General features: G+C 30.7%; 1 protein-coding gene across 1 annotated transcript; it reads right to left on the bottom strand.

Moving 5' to 3' along the window:
• Positions 1–5,385: 5,385 nt before the first annotated feature.
• LOC139776634 (uncharacterized) lies at positions 5,386–12,041 on the bottom strand. Its single transcript, XM_071713448.1, has 6 exons — positions 11,384–12,041; positions 10,230–10,394; positions 9,519–9,671; positions 8,555–8,659; positions 6,376–6,569; positions 5,386–5,567 (listed from the first exon to the last, which is right to left on the bottom strand). The coding sequence occupies exons 1-5, from the start codon at positions 12,001–12,003 to the stop codon at positions 6,425–6,427; spliced, it is 1,188 nt and encodes a 395-aa protein (XP_071569549.1). The 5' UTR covers positions 12,004–12,041; the 3' UTR covers positions 5,386–5,567; positions 6,376–6,424.
• Between the last annotated feature and the right edge of the window lie 5,714 nt (positions 12,042–17,755).

Raw genomic sequence — 17,755 nt, 5'->3', positions numbered from 1 at the left:
CTTTCCCCCTGCCGCTTTTCCCCTCCCCGCAGCGTGCGCGATCCAACCTCCTTAACGATATTTTTTGAAAATCATTGAGTGTCTCGCGCGGCTTTTCGGAGCTCTTTTCTTCTCGTCGATCGCACTTTAATATCAACATTTTAAAACTTTTTATCGCTTGGCGCTCGGTGAAAAAGTCGAAGCTTCGAAATGCGACGGACAACACTGATCAAATCTCAAGAAGCACGTTTATTTCAACATTGCTATGTATTTTTTAATGCGATCAATCATGCGCTCTCTCGAACAAGTCAATAAAGAGTTATAGAATGCTGTTGCATATAATGCTAGCCAACGAGAGCCATATATCTCGAGAAATACGTTTATTTCAACATTGATTTCAACATTGTAATGTAGTCTTTAATACGAGTCATGCTCTCTCGAACATGATTAAACGATAAGGTTTTAGAATGTTGTTGCATAATGCTAGGCAACGAGAGAAAGGAGCTTGTAGTTCGCTCAACGAGAAAGTCGGAGCGCCGAAAATGCGACAAATGACACTAAAGAAATCTCGAGAAATACGTTCGTTTTATCATTGTTATCTGTCCTTTAATGTGAGGCATGCTCTCTCGAACAAGATTAAACAATAAAAAGTTTTAAAATATTGTTGCATAATGCTAGGCAACGAGAGAAAGGAGCTACGAATGCCGTCGCCCGATACTAAACGAGTCTCAGAAATTGTACATTGACACAACGCTAATTGTTTCACGAGCTTGTTAAGGAGGTTCGATGGTTACTTGTGAGTCAAAAATGCGACTGAAATAAATGTCATTACAGCGATCCCGAATTATATGCAATATTAGTATAATGAATTGTGGATGCTACTTACGTGCTATATTCTTCGTCAATTATTAGTGTATAGAATATTAACAAACATATACTGGGGTATGAGAGCGTCAACGACTCGGGAATCGCTTATTTAGCCAACATTATAGGTTAGAACCTGTCACTTTGTGACAATAAGCTTTCTATACTCGAAAACCTACTTAGAGCCTTAATTTTTTGATATGATTTACATAAACACTTTACACAAATAATCGCAAAACTTGAGCGATATTAACTATATAGTTTCTTTGTAATATAATTCAGAAGTTGACCACTTTTAGCCTATACTCTTATGGAGAAAGTCGCTCCGAGGTAGATTATCACACTGGTTTAGTACACACTTAGCCAACTTAGGACTTTGAAAACCTAGCATTTGATAGATGAAACATCAAGGATTGTGTAAAGACTTTAAAAATCGGACTTTACTACGTGGATTGAAGGCTATATCGTCATAAAGTTCAGGTCCCAGCGTAGAATCTTGGATAATAAGCGATTCCCGAGTCGTTGACGCTCTCATACCCCGACATATATTCTATACATTAATAATTGACGAAGAATATAGCACGTAAGTAGCATCCACAATTCATTATACTAATATTGCATATAATTCGGGATCGCTGTAATGACATTTATTTCAGTCGCATTTTTGACTCACAAGTAACCATCGAACCTCCTTAACCTCTATTAAATAAATTAAAAATTTTTTTGCAAAGTAATGTAAGTTATATCTTGCTGTTCCGAGAAAAACTACACGTATATATTACGGGTTTTCTCAATTTACTACGGTGTAGTCGTGAACAACGTGGGAAATGAGTTGAACCGTTTTGCGTGCCGCATGCGCGTCAATTAATTGTAATAATTTAAACAAATATAATTAATAAATATAATAATAATAAACAAAATTTCATATTTTAGTGTTAGGTTAAAATCAAACAATTAGAAGAATTTGATCACGTGTCGTAGAGATGCACAACAGATCATAAAAATGGTCGAAAGTACATATTAGGATAAGAGGTTAAGCAAAAATGGCGATTCTCGGCGTCGAAAACTCCGTTTAAATCGGCAAAAGTATTAGCATAGCATGTTGAGCGAGGAGGTTGACGAAGGTATTCTAAGCGAGGGTCTTGCCTCCCCACATTGCCTCCTCGTAGTCGCGCTGCTATTGGTCAGAACGTGGGAGCTTACTGCCCCTTCTGTGCATACCCGCCAGCGCTCTGATTGGCCGTCGTGATCGGCTAGGCATCTGCACCGCGCGCCGTTCCGATGGCGATGGGTAATAAGTGGGAGTAGGCGTGCCGCTGCTGGAATACCTACTGCAACCTCTTCGCTCATCATGCTTCCCGCGTAACAGGAGCGATTTCTGAGGAATTACAGACGACTCCGAACTCGAGATTCTCGCTTTTCTCATAACTTAAAATTCTTTTCATAATTTTTATGATCTTTTAACGAATGCATAATGTATTTCTCACTATTACTTAATAATAATTTAATACTAATATGTATTGTTCATTAAATTAACATGTACTTATTAATAACATTTGGTTATGTGATACATATGTATATATATATATATACATATATATATATATATATATATATATATATATATAAAATTCACGCATCGCATAAGCGATATATGCATGTATATTGTAAGATTAAAAATAAGAATAAGATGATAACAAATTGAAATCAACTGTAATGAATGTTTTATCCAACGAAGTATACCTTGTGGTTTCAGGGAACAGTTTGTTTTATTAATTAATAAACAAATTAAATATTGAAGATACTATTTTATAATCAGGAGAATCTTCGTATGTTGCAAAATCTATTTGATCGGTACGAACAATTGCTGTCATGTTGATTTAATATACGAGTGTGTAATAATATCCTATCACAGTGATTACCGTAGCCGTCGGATCTTTTTTGGTTAAGATATATTAAAAATATTAATAGTACATTATTTATGCCTTTATGCCAATAAACAATATGCGATTCAAAGATTTTAAAATAAAATGTTTTAAAACGTTATTGAATAAAAATAAACCACAATAAAAACGTTTCCTAAATCAGCATACGAATTTTGAAGAATTCTTAAAAAATGACGTTACGTTAACATTGTTATGTGCCCTTTATTAACATAGGGCATGATCTCTCGAACAAGATTAAACGATAAAAAGTCTCAGAATATTGTTGCATAATGCTAGCCAACGATTAATAAAATCTTATGTATATCTCAGCAACCACCGCAGATATAAACATTATTCAAAAACGACGTAAAATATTGTAATAAGCGCTAATGTGATTGCAATATCATTAATAATACATCTCACATTAGGGAGGAAGCTGTGACAGCGTAAATGACGCTGCTTTGGAAGCAGGCCACTGGCTGCTTAAAATAAACCTTTAAAAATCAGTTAGCAAAAACATCGAAATATTTATGAATTTTAGTCCGTATCTACAATAGCTGTAGTAAGCTGTAGTAAGCCTCAAGATGTAAGAAATTGACCAATCACAGTCGATTATTCTCCTCACATTCGCCTGTAATTGGTCAATTTCTTACTGCTTGAGGCTTGCTACATCTATTGTAGAATCGGCGACCTTACGGATAGACATTGCCGTGCACGCCGCGGCGCGCGCCGGCATTCCCGGACTCGGCGATCTAGGTCAAGGTCAATTTAGAAAGTAGGTCAATGTACAGCTCGTGACAAAAGTGTCCCACCGCGCCCGCCGCGCCGCTCAAGTAGGTCAAGGCCATGTGTCGGTGGCTTGGCGCGAGAAAAAAAGTCTTCCCTATCGTTTATCGCAAATATCTGGGCAACTACCCAAGATATAGAGATGATTCGAAAAGGACTGTTTAGTTTATACTCTGCGCTATTGGAATATCTCGATTTTGTTACTAACAATTACATCCTTTTGTTTATTTAACATGATAAAGCGCGCGCGTGCCGTAAAGATCGGGTGCCAAATGATTTCTGACTTTCATAAAACGCTTATATCTCGGCAACCGTAAATGATAGAAAGATAATTAAAAAAAGACTTTGTACTTTATACTTTGCCCTATTGGTATTACTCAATTACATTACTCGCAATTATATACTTTCGTTTATTAAAGCAATAAAGCGCGAGCTGGCCAAAAGAATCGTGCGCCTCGCCATTCATCATTTTCATTAAACGTCGGTCGGCGCACGTTTCGTTAAGATCTCGCGCACTTTCTCGTCTTAGTAATCGAAACTGTAAAATTGCCAGTATTAATAATGACTAATTCCAATAGGGCAGATTTCAAACTAACGAGTGCTTGTTGAATCGTCTTTCTATCGTTTGCGGTTGCCGAGATCTTAACGAAACGTGCGCCGACCGACTTTTTATTTTCATTAAACACTTATCAAGGTTTGGAATCAAAGGAGAAACCCTAATCTATTAAGGATCCAAAGATCAATATTCTTGATATAACATTAATTTTTCTGTTCCGGTAATAAACGTTGCTTGTTGTTACGAATTACTACTACCTACATAATTCGCGTTTTTCGACTAATGCAACTGATGTAATCTAACAGTAAAGTAGAAAATTCACAATAAAGGTATAATCATTGATAGATTTATTAAAACTTTGATATACAAATTATCATGCACTTAATTTTATACTATACAATAATACGTAAATTCCGACATATCGTACCCCGAGTAGAACATTTGCACTGTCACAACTCAAAAAAATTCGATTTTGAGTTAAACCCATAAAAATATGGCTAAGGTGTTCCCTACATGCTTATAATATAGTGTTACAAGTCTATATGCAAAATATGCCGCACGGAAGCAGAAGTGTTAATCTTTTATTCTTTTAAACCAATTAAGTTGCGGTCGCTGAATAAATTGTGTCATAAGTGAAAGAATTGACAAGTGAATCACAGCAGACGTCTTAAAAAAAAACAGTGTAAGTTTTATCAACAAAATTATATAGATAACAGCCGTAATTGCAATTGCTTTAGTTATCTCACTACTCAAAAAAATTGAATTAAATTTGTTTTTCCACTCTCCTGAAAATTGTGGATTTTTGAGTTGTGACAGTATTCTTCTCAATGTGCGATATATCTACGTCAAATTTTTAGTAAAAAAATATAAGATTTTTTTTAGCATACAAATTCATTAAAATACTTTAATTTTGTTTCTTTATTTGAAGAACATACAGGGGCACATATATATATATATATATACATATATATATGTATAAATATATGTATAAATATATATATGTATGTATGTATGTAAGTATATATTGTTGGAAAAATCGCATGTCCTAAACGGTCCACTCAAATATTTATGTAAATTTAACATAATATTATATAATATTAATATTATATTATATTATATTATTAATATTATATTATGTTCGAAATATTTCACACAAAATATTTTACACAAAAATTTTAACAAGAATCTTTTTTAACAAACCTTTTCTTTTACAAAAATTGTCCAACAGTGTATCTATATATATATATATATATATATATATATATATATATATATACCAGTAAATGTGTTCTTATTCGTATATATGTATATATAAAGATATTTTCCTCTCTTAATTATCCAAGTCTCCAAATAAGAATTATAATGCTTGTCTGTGTACCGTTTTCAGAATATCGGAATCCGCGTGACGTTGCTGTTTATTCAGAGTCTTCTGAAGAACTTTGTCTCACATCTGTGGCCTGCATTTATGTGAAAAGTAATATAAATATATAGAGAAATGTTTCAATAACACATTTTATTCGATTTTTAACTAAAATTATCACACTTTGAAGATATATATATAAACAGTCAATGTAACTTATCAAAAGTAATTTTTATACGTGTAGTTCATCTACATCTTTGTACATATTTATATAATATCACTAGTATTTATTATTGCGAGTTAAAAGATATTGTTCAAAATAAACTGTATTATGCACCCACATTAATTTAATTATAAAATGCACTAATAAGAGTATGAGCTACATAATAGGATTTAAGTGACCAGCAGATATCACCCGTAGCAAATTTTAATATAATATCTATATGATTTATATATTTCACTAACGCCGAGTATATTTAAATTTATTGTCCGATTGAAAGATAAAATGTGTGCAAAGTAAATCGCATAATGATTCTCCGTAAATTTATTGTGAATGAAAAGAATGTAAAATTTTTTAAGAAAACATTAAAAACATTAAAAACCGTTTTTATGTATATATAGTAACATAAACTACAATATAAAAGTAATGATATAAACATAAGAGTAAAATTACAAAAAAGCAGATATTGCACGATGACCATGTTCTCGTTTTGGCACAAAAAAAATCACAAGAAAAGATTCGCCACGAATAAATATTTAGTTGCTAGCGCCAAGCGCTCATAATTTCCTCATAATGCAGTTTAGATTGACAGAGTGTTTCGGTCAATATTAAATTTGTAAAATTATTTTAAGTAGTGTGCTCAACATAAGCAAAGAAAATAATAATTAATAAAAGTAATAATTACCTTAAATTTATATTCATCTATTATTAGTTCTTGTTTAGACGATCGTTCGTCAGGACTTTCTTTTTTGGGTTTTACTTTCAGGTAGGTTCTTGACATCTTCGTCCGTCGGGTCAGACTTTCTTTTTCGGGTTTTACTTTCAGGTAGGTTCTTGACATTTTCGTCGTCCACTGATTTAGCAGAACACGGTACAGGTCTGCAATTATAAATAATATGATTAATTAAACAGACAACTCGATAAAAAAATGTAAAAATTATAAAATCATAATTGATCGTGGTACTTCGTCTATTTAATCAAAATATTGAAATAAAGATATGTAGTGAGATGAAAGATCAAAAATTGTATGTACGTATATTGATATAAATATACATAAAGTTACTGGTACAATTCTTATAATAAAAAAAATTTGCGGAAATTAGAGCAATCACGTTGATTTTTTTAAACAGAAATCGGTAACCCCTTTATTATTAGCAATTTTTATTAATTCTATTATATTCTTCAATTTTTTCTACCCCTATTTCATATACAATTCTTTAAAATTTGGTTAATCAGTTCTTGAGTTACAGAAATTTCAGTAAACTTGACTGTTTTTTTTTTAACAGAAATCGGTAACCCCTTTATTATTAACAATTTTTATTAATTCTATTATATTCTTCAATTTTTTCTACCCCTATTTCATATACAATTCTTTAAAATTTGGTTAATCAGTTCTTGAGTTACAGAAATTTCAATAAACTTGACTGTTTTTTTTTTAAAAGAAATCGGTAACCCCTTTATTATTAACAATTTTTATTAATTCTATTATATTCTTCAGTCTTTTTTACCCTTATTTCATATATAATTCTTTAAAATTTGGTTAATCAATCAATAATTCTTTAAAATTTCTGTTGAAAAAAACAGTCGTTTACTGAAATTTCTATAACTCAAGAACTGATTAACCAAATTTTAAAGAATTATATATGAAATAGGGGTAAAAAAAACTGAAAAAAATAATAGAATTAGAAATAGATCGATATCTCAAATATTGAGAAAGCTACAGCGTAAAACACACTTTTCTAAAAAATGAAAATCTCCTTAAAATCCATACCGGTCGACGGATTTTAATAAAATTAGAGGAGGACATACTTTATATGATACTCTATTTGTGTACTAAAATTCAACCCGGTATCTAAAAAATTGTAGAAGTAGATGCGTGTACAAAAAAACCGTACACACACACACACACACATACATACTTCCGGACATTTTTTACTAATATGATTTCTCAACATTTTGGAACATTCTAAACCTATTTCCTTTAAAATCTCGAAAAAAAATTTTTTCACCATCACAAAGCTTCCTCTATGAGGAAGCAAAATTAATGGACTAATTCCATTATGAAAATAAAACATAAAAATTATATTTTAACAATTAGGTTTGTCTCAGTAATATTTGTCCAATTAAGTTAAACTTATATCTACTTTTAACACTTAATGATTTATTTGCACATAAATGCATATAGTTTTTAATATTTTTCATTGTACTTGTTGTACATTCCTTACCATTGTAATATTTTTTTGAAAACATTTACACATTTTACACAAGTTTACCGTACAATTTATGCCAGCAATTATCAAGAACATTAAATACTGATTAAATATCTATCTGTTCCTTCGTCGGAAATGAAAATTAAGATACACAAGTAATGATATAAATTTTAGTAAAAATGCAAAACAAAGCACATATTCTGCAAAAAATGACCGTGTTTCTATTGGCATAGGAAATATCAAAAGAAAAGTTTGACAACAAATAAATGTTTATATAGTTACCAGTTACCGCGTACCGTGCAATAATTTTTTCACACAGTGCAATAGATATATGTTTACAAATTAAAATGTGAATATTTAATTTTTGAAGTCAATTTGTACACTTTGCGCAATACAAGAAAAGAAAATAATTACTCGATATTAAAGCCTGCTATTCCTGTTTCTTATTCCTCTATGTCCTCGTTGACACAAAAAAATCCCAATAAAAGATTCGCCACGAATAAATATTTAATTGCTAGTGCCAATAATTTTCTCATAATGCGGTTTAGATTGACAGAATGTTTCGGTCAATATTAAATTTGTAAAATTATTTTAAATAGTGTGCTCAATATATAATAAGTAAGTAAAATTATAATTAATGAAAGTAATAATTACTTTATTTGCGATGAAGCATCTTTTGATTCAAACAATTTCGTCTGGTCTAATAAATCTGCTGTTTCACTTTCAGACTGGAGCGTTTCAAATAATTCCGCACATTCTCTGAAATTATATATATATAATATAATTAATTAAACAGGCAACATGATAAGAAAATTTCTAAAATTGTAAAACCATATAAATCGATCGTAACACTTCGTTTATTTAATCGAAATATTGAAATAAAGACATGTGGTAAGATAAAAGATCAGAAATATATGTATATGTATATACATATATTAATATAAATATACATCAAGTTTCCGGTACAATTCTTATACAATAAAAAAATTTAATCAATGGACTAATGTATATACACTAACTTAAATATATGAAAATTCAATTATAAAAATAAGACATAAATATTTGTATTTTAACATTTAGCTCTGTCTCAGTAATATTTATCCAATTAAATTAAACTTATTTCTACTTTTGACACTTATGATTATTTGCATACGATGCGTATACTTTTTAATATTTTTTATGTACTTGTGTTACATTCCTTACCATTGTAATATTTTTTGAAAACATTTACACATTTTATGCCTTTCCGCAGATTTATCGTACAATTTATGCTAGCAAATATCAAGAACATTAAATGCTGATTAAATATCTGTCTGTTCCTTTGTCGGAAATGAAAATTAAGATTACTAGTACACAAGTATAGGTACTAATAATATAAATTTTAGTAAAATTACACAAGCAGAAAGCAGAAATTTCGCAAAAAATGATCATGTTTCTATTGGCATAGGAAATATCAGAAAAAAAATTTGACAATAAAGAAATTTCTAGTTACTGGTTACCGCGTACCGTGCAATAATTTTTTCACACAGCAATATATGTTTACAAATTAATATGTGAATATTTAATTTTTCAAGTCAATTTGTACACTTTGCGCAATACAAGAAAATAAAATAATTACTCGTAATTAAAGCCTGCTGCTCCTCTTTCTTGTTCAGGCGGTATCATCTGTTTGATAGTTTCTGTTTCACTTTGATGTTGTATAACCCCATGCAAATTGTCGTGACTCATTGATGTAGAAGTACTGGGTGCGGAATGTGGTCCGATTAAGAAACTAGAAAACAACGTAAAAAGTTTTTAAAATTTTACAATCATAAAAAATCGTGATTCCCTATTTATTTTAACACTTTAAAGCATACATTCTTTCTTTCAGCGAATTTTTATGAAACTTAATACTCGGGAGTTTCTGCTGGTTCCTTTAATTTCGGGACGTGTGACGTGTGTGTCACGCTGTGCTTTAAAGGGTTAAACAATATCAACGAAATTATGTGATGTGATAAATGATCAAAGATATTTAGCTGATTAAATATCTGTCTGTTACTTTGTCGGAAATTAAAATTAAGATTACTAGTACACAAGTACTAATAATATAAATATTAGTAAAATTACACAATAAAGCAGATATTTCGCAAGAAATGATCATGTTTCTATTGGCATAGGAAATATCAGAAAAAAAGTTTGACAATAAATAAATGTCTAGTTACTGGTTATCGCGTACGGTGTAATAATGTTTTCACACAGTGCAATATATGTTTACAAATTAATATGTAAATATTTAATTTTTGTAGTCAATTTGTACACTTTGCGCGATACAAGAAAAGAAAATAATTACTTGATATCAAAGCCTGATGCTATTCCTATTTCTGGTTCAGGCCGTATCATCGGTTCGATAGTTTCTGTTTCACTTCGATTCACTTCGTGTTGTATAACCCCATGCAAATTGTCGTGACTCATTGATGTAGAAGTACTGGATGCGGAATATCGTCCGATTAAGAAACTAGAAAACAACGTAAAAAGTTTTTAAAATTTTACAATCATAAAAAATCGTGATTCCCTATTTATTTTAACACTTTAAAGCATACATTTTTTCTTTCAGCGAATTTTTATGAAACTTAATACTCCGGAGTTTCTGCTGGTTCCTTTAATTTCGGGACGTGTGACGTGTGTGTCACGCTGTGCTTTAAAGGGTTAAACAATATCAACGAAATTATGTGATGTGATAAATGACCAAAGATATTTATGGTACAAAAATGTATAAAATTATTAATATAATTTTTCACTGTAAATAAAATATGTATAACTAATGAATTAATTATCCTAACATATTAACAGAATGGGTATTAATAAATTATTTAAAAGTAAAGAAGTTCGTTTGACCATAAAGTACAGTTAGTACGTGCATATTTTTTTGCAAACAAATATAATAAAATTTGTGACAAATATATTAAAAACTTCTTTCATAATATCTACAAGATAATTAAAATCTCATAGAAAAACCATACAAAGTTAAAAAAATGTGGACCAAATACATAAATAATAATACATAAAATGTAAAATTTGAAGTATAGGTTCCAATGGAAATACGTATAGATTTAGTAACCGGGCTAACTTAGAACCAGAACCTTAGTAAATGATACGCGAAAGTTTTATTTATATTTATATTTTATTTTCCAATCTTTGACTGCGTGCCGACTAGATTTGTCAGACTTGAAACACAGCTCCGGTTGGAGTAGTAAATCCCTCCCCCCCGATTCGATTCAATTTTTGATGCTTAATGCATCTAAATAAAATATATGTTAAATGTAATCGTTAAATAAGTAATTATGTACAAAAAATAAATATAAAATTAATTTAATTACTCAAGAGTTACTGACAAAGACCAATCTAAATTGTGTACTTGGCAACTTTTTTTTACTTTCTCTTAAAAATGTAATTTTTTAATGATATTAATTACTTAGAAGAAAAACTAATATTTGTCACATTTACCTCTGCTGATCTCCTTGCCTATGTCTATGATGGGAACTTGTAGATGCATAACTTCCTTCAGCTACAGGTTGTTGTATCGTTGCATCTACATTATAAGATCTAGTTCCCCTATCAGATTCTGAGTGTTCGCTTATCCGATGGTCCTTATTCAGATGACTTTTTAAGAAATTTATTCCATGAACTGTTCTACATATAAATTTGCATCGCTCTTCTCTGCAAAATGATCTTCTCAAAGAACTGTCGATTCTGAAATGTTTCAATACCCAACTATTTGTTATTTCTTCTTCTATCTTATCTAACTTATCTCCATGCTTCTGTTCCAGATGCCTCAATAAATTGTCCTTTGAATTTATCTTATACACTCGTTGTGATGTACAAATTGTGCACTTTGCAAAGTACTTGTTGCGTTCGGGTGTGAAATATTGTTTTACAAGGCTGTCTCTCCATATAAAGCGGCTTTGCGTGGTAAATATGTTATGTTTGTGGAATAAGTGTGATTCCATTTTTATTTTGTCTGCATAAGCTTTAGAACACTTCTTGCACTGTCTGTATTTACCCTTTCTCTCACTGTGATCCTCAATCTTATCACAATATGTAATCGAGCGTTGTCGATCTGCCATTATATCCGCACTATATCACGGAGAATGTCTTACTAAATGTGAACACACTGACTACGCCAAAGAAAGTATTCGAAATAACCGTTTGATGAAGGTTGCAGAGAAACATGTGAATTTCTTCTCCTCTTCTAAATAAATGTAAATATTGTATGTACACAAAAATAATAGCTAGTAACTATAATAATAGCTAGTTATTTATTGTTTGACTCGGGACGCGGCTATCTTCAGGTGGGAAGACACTATTAGAACGCCGTGTATACACTCTACCGGCAGGAATGCCTGGACATAATACATATACATATCAAAATGTCCAGGCATTCCTGCCGGTCAGTGTACATAGTATTTAAAAAAAAAGTGAAATCTTTAAATTGCGCCTTGTAATTGCAAAGAGAATATATATATTGCTATGAAAAATAATTGAAAAAGGATTTAAGAGGTAACAGCAGTACAAAATAAAAACATTTAATTAAAATAAATAAATATATTTAATTAAAATAAAGAAATTTTTTTTGTAAAAAAACTTGGCGCTGCCAGATTTCGAAATTTTAACATTAAAATTTAAACAGTACTAAAATTTGTGATTGAATAAAAAAACAACAAACATAATTTGGGGAAGAATGCGACAGGAGTAAGAAAGCAGCGCCAAGTTTTTTTACAAGAAAAATTTATTTATTTTAATTAAATATATTTATTTATTTTAATTAGTTTTATTTTGTACTGTTACCTCTTAAATTCTTTTTCAATTATTTTGCATAGCAATATTTATACATATATTCTCTTTGCAATTGGCGCAATTTAAAGATTTCACATCTTTTTTTTTTAAATACATGTCACTTGAGTTGAGTTAAGTAACATAATTTTGTGATATAATAATTAAGGAGAAATTAAAACTACTACCACTTAGATTGGATTTTTGGATTTATACATATTACTTAGATTGAGCTAGGTAACATAATTTTGTTACATATTTTTGTTAAAGAAAAATAAAACTTCCACTTAGATTGGATTTTTGAATTTACAAAATACATTGCGTGTACTTGGCGCCTTTTTTTACCTTTTTTGAAAAAGATAATTTTGTACTGATATCACGCATTTTGTAGTGTTAAGCAGGGATCGGCAAAATAATTTTTATTTTTTATTATTTAATTATTCACAAAATTAGCAATAACAAATTAAATTTTTATTGAATTAGCAAATTAATAATATTCTGGAAACGATACAAGTGTCTTAATAGTACATTGTGCAACAAGTGCTGGAAGATGAAAATTCACGGGTGCGGAGTTGACGCACGAGCCGAAGGCGAGTGCGGTCACCGCACACGGGAATTTTCAACTTCACGCACGTGTTGCACACCCTATTTTATGTTGCAAGTGCGTGGAAAGTGGTAAATCCCGCACGCGTCGCGTGCGGAATGTGTCACTTTCCATGCACGTGTGACATAAAATACTTTTATATGACATGTGCACGGAAAGTGGCCCATTACGCGCGTGTCACGCCACTTTCTACGCACTTGTAATATAAAATAGGGTGTGTAACACGTGCGGGTTGAAAATTGAACACGCGTGCGGGTGATCGCACTCACCTTCGGCTCGTGCGTCCACCCGCACCCGTGAATTTTCAACTTACCGCACTTGTTACACAAATAACTATTTACTTTTTTATAAACAGCTTAAGGTATCGATACAATAAATAATAGTATAAAAGCTACATTTGGATGGAACGGTAATAATTTACACATCCTACCTCTATAATTATGTTAAAATCATAATAGCGTAATAAATGGAAACGACTCATAAAAATAAATGTGATAGTATTTATGAAATAAAATTAAGTATGAAATATATGTTTAAGAAATATTACTTTAATGATTATATTATCTTACGCGTTATTAACATTCCATACAGCCGAAGCAAATAGATGCTATGATATACAGGATACCTCTAAACAATTGTTTCATTTTCTAACATTTTTCAGATATACTGTAATATAATCGTCATATTTTTTTACACAAAAATACTAACGTAAATTATTTGGACATTGTCACTACTAAAAAAATCAGATGAAGATAGTTTGTAATCATACAAAGGTATTATACTGTTTCGGTAATGTGTGTGTACACATCTTTTTAATTCACATATCTCTCATTTACCACCGATCATTATTTCATAATGATGCATTTGCAACGAAATAAATACGTCAGCAACATTCGAAACCATCGACTGGAAAAAGCATTCCTCTTGGTCTATTCGTTGTGACGGGAAAAATCGTATAATTTCAGCACTCAGAAGTAGATTCACTTCAATTGATGCGATTTTAAGGCGGAGCTCTCAATTCAAAGAATCCTCGTTGTTACTAAATATACTTACAAAGCCTGTGAATAGCGCTAATTTTGGTGTCATGCGCAGGTCTTCCCTTTTCGTGGCTGTATCCTGATCGGGCATCATCTTGTCCGCAATATGCTTATAGACTTTTCCATTCAGCATTAACGTAAAAAATAAAAAAGCCGTCGTACCATTTAAAATCGTTATATATAATTGTCTTGGTATTATAATCAATTTTATAATAAGTGTTTCCTCTCCGATAGCATAAGCAAAATTAATTTTAGGAAATCTAAATTATTTTATCTTTTTCTGAAGATTGAATAAAAAAACGAAACTAAAAATTAAGTTCTTTTCAAATAATAGACAACTTGAATTAATTATTTGCTACACCGTATTACCATTAACAATGCTATGGAACGTATACAGGTTGCGTTGTTGTCTAATGCAACATTTTTGGGAACACATTCGGCAACTTTTATTAAATTTCACAAAGAAGAGATTTGAAATACTAAAGAATTTCGAGATCTACCACAAGTGAATTTAATTAAGATAATGGAATTAATCGAGAAAAGTAAATTACTTGAAGTCAGCACTTGTCATTTTTTGTTACCATTTAAGACAGACAAGAAATTTACATTTGCAAATACAGAGTGTTTCTGAAAGAGCGCCCATTAATTACATAGCGCTATTTTTTGTCAAAAATTGAGTCGAAGAAATCTGAACTATTTTTTTTTTCTATAATGCATAATTCTAATGCATAATCTGTACAGCAGTAATTATTGACTAAATTAAGTCAATTCAATTAGCACCATTCTTTAACCGAGCGTACGCTCACTGACGTACTAATTCAGAATTTTTCAACTCAATTTTTGATAAGAAATAGCGTTATGTAATTATTGGGTATTTTTTAAGAAACACTGTATGAGAATTTGTATTCAAATAAGTACTAATATATTAATTACACTTAATGTAGTTTAGTTATAAGTTTTCTCAAGTCTACAGGTTAATTTAAAACAAAAGGAAATAAGAATTCTTACAAACTTATGTTACTTGTAAATATTTCATTTATTTTTATCAGTACTATGTCTTATTAAAAAATTCGTTCTGTAGATTATTCTGCGTACATTGTACATTATAGCGTATATCGGAGTCTTTAGCAACTACCTTTTTCAACGAAATATTAATTTTTCTTAAATTTAAGCTTGATTTTTGTCTTTCAATGTTTATTTGCGTTTTCGATATTGTCATTAATTCGAGTTCAATAAAATGTGATTTATTTAAAACAATCCAATTCATAATAATTCCTTAATATATATAGAAAAAATAAATAAACTTATATTTTATTATTTATTTTCTTACCAGTTTATTTATCTTTATTTCTAATTCAGAGACGTATGTGATGTTGAGCGAGCTACATACACAGATGCTCGATTTAATAGAAATATACAATTCGATCACCTGGAGATGAAAGAAAATAAATTCAACAAATTTGAGTTCAATTTAATAACTCATCATCTTGAAATGTAAACATTTTGTTGTATGTAAACGTTTTGAGATAATGAGTTATTAAATTTATTCGTTGAAAAAATAAAAATAAAACATGGCTTTTTTGATTGATTTCGTATCTCTTAATTGTTAATCTAGTCTCTGTGCTTCATTCGATATGAAATTGTATCGTCGTTTTAGGAGAAGGTAATTCGAAAGAATAAGACCAAATTGTGAGTAATAAAAGCTTTGCAAATTTATTTCCAAACAATAACAATATTGTTGAAAGTAATGTTGGAGCAGTCAGATAAAGCAAGAATGTAATGTATCCTACATAATGAAGGAAGTTCGTGATGTATCACTCATCGAATCTATTCGTTCGTTTATCTTTCGGCTAGCATATTTTAGAGATGCAATTAACAGTTATTGCATAAATAAGGAAGTCGATACTTGTTAATTATAATTAAGTAATACCGTAATAATTATTACGATAAAAGTGCGCAAAACTTTAAAATAAAATTTTCTAATATTTTGAAGTCAATCTCACCATCAGCGAAAATACTTGTGAGTTATAAAAGTTCTTTATATAGATCTAGCATCTGATTATTTAACTCCTTTCGGCAACTGCAAATTTTATACAAAATATTTCACCGGAAGAAATATTCACTATTGAGCAATAGATTCATAGCAGGCGTTGCGACCTTTTATCGATTTTCTTCTCAACGCTTATCATAACGAAACTTGATAACTGTTCTCGGGACTTCTTCGGCAATCGATGATGTTGATTTCAAACGTAATCAAGATGAGACCAAACGTAAGCTGCTATTTCGCTGTGTTCGCGAACTTAGTCATAACAAACCAAATAGCAACATTTACTTCGCCAGTGAATAATTAACAGTAAAGACTTTTTAATCGAACTTACTTTGACCAAAACCATACAATGATCGTACTGTTACAATAAAAAAAATTATAGTCAGTAGGGTCGATTAAAAAAGTTTTTACAGTCATAACGATTCCGAGAAGACAATAGATCTATCGTTTCCGCTCGCTGTTGCCAAGGGTTCAAAGTTTCTGGTATATTTTTTGTTCATTTCGAGTATAAAAAATCGCGGGACTTACTTACGTCGGTCAATCATCAGTCAATTAATTGTCGTCAGTCATTATACCTACTTTTGGTCGCGAACAGTCTCCTGAGAAGGAAGATCGTCACTCATGTTTTGTTTATCTTTAATTAATTACGGTTGAAATATCACAATGTTGCATGTCACATCTCAAGTAAGTACGTGGGCTTCAAGTGCTTCGTTGTATAATATAATATAAAATATATATATACACATATGTGATAACACGATAAAATTTTTATTGTGACATAATTTATGGAATTACGTTATATAAATTTTCTCAAAAACTAACATTTTAAAATATCTAAAAAACATGACATTATTTATAATCGTCAATAAATGATTGAAGGTATAAATTATTGTATATTGTTGAATTTATAGGCATCTGTTAAGTTATCGATACTTATTGTTAGTTGAGAATAAATCTTATATCACGATTTAAATCGTTTTGGATTCAAATTCTTGTGATGGATCAAGCTATATAATAAAGCGCTCGCGTATGAAAGATTCATTGAATTAATAAATTCAGCCTTTTGATGAATTGTCCTCGTGAGAAGAAGCGTTTGCGTCTAATATGCCAATGGAACATAAGGTACACCTACATGAAATGCCATACAAAAAATGACCATCGATATTCCCTCCACTTTGCCTCAATCCTGATTGGTCGAGTTAGCGATCCAGGGGATCGATCATGTATCTTTTTCCCTAGCGCGAAAACGTGAAAAGTGAAAAGTTTCACACCATTGAACTTAATGGCGAAAATTTTCCCTTTTTACCTTTCCGCCCTAGGGATCTAGTTACATGATCGTTACTCTGAAAGAAACTCAT

The sequence above is a fragment of the Temnothorax nylanderi genome, unplaced genomic scaffold, assembly GCF_030848795.1.
Source record: "Temnothorax nylanderi isolate EJ_2023f unplaced genomic scaffold, tnyl_v1.0 TNYL_tig0124_pilon, whole genome shotgun sequence".
NCBI classification, from domain to species: Eukaryota; Metazoa; Arthropoda; class Insecta; order Hymenoptera; family Formicidae; genus Temnothorax; species Temnothorax nylanderi.
This window is presented reverse-complemented; position numbering and strand designations above follow the sequence as displayed.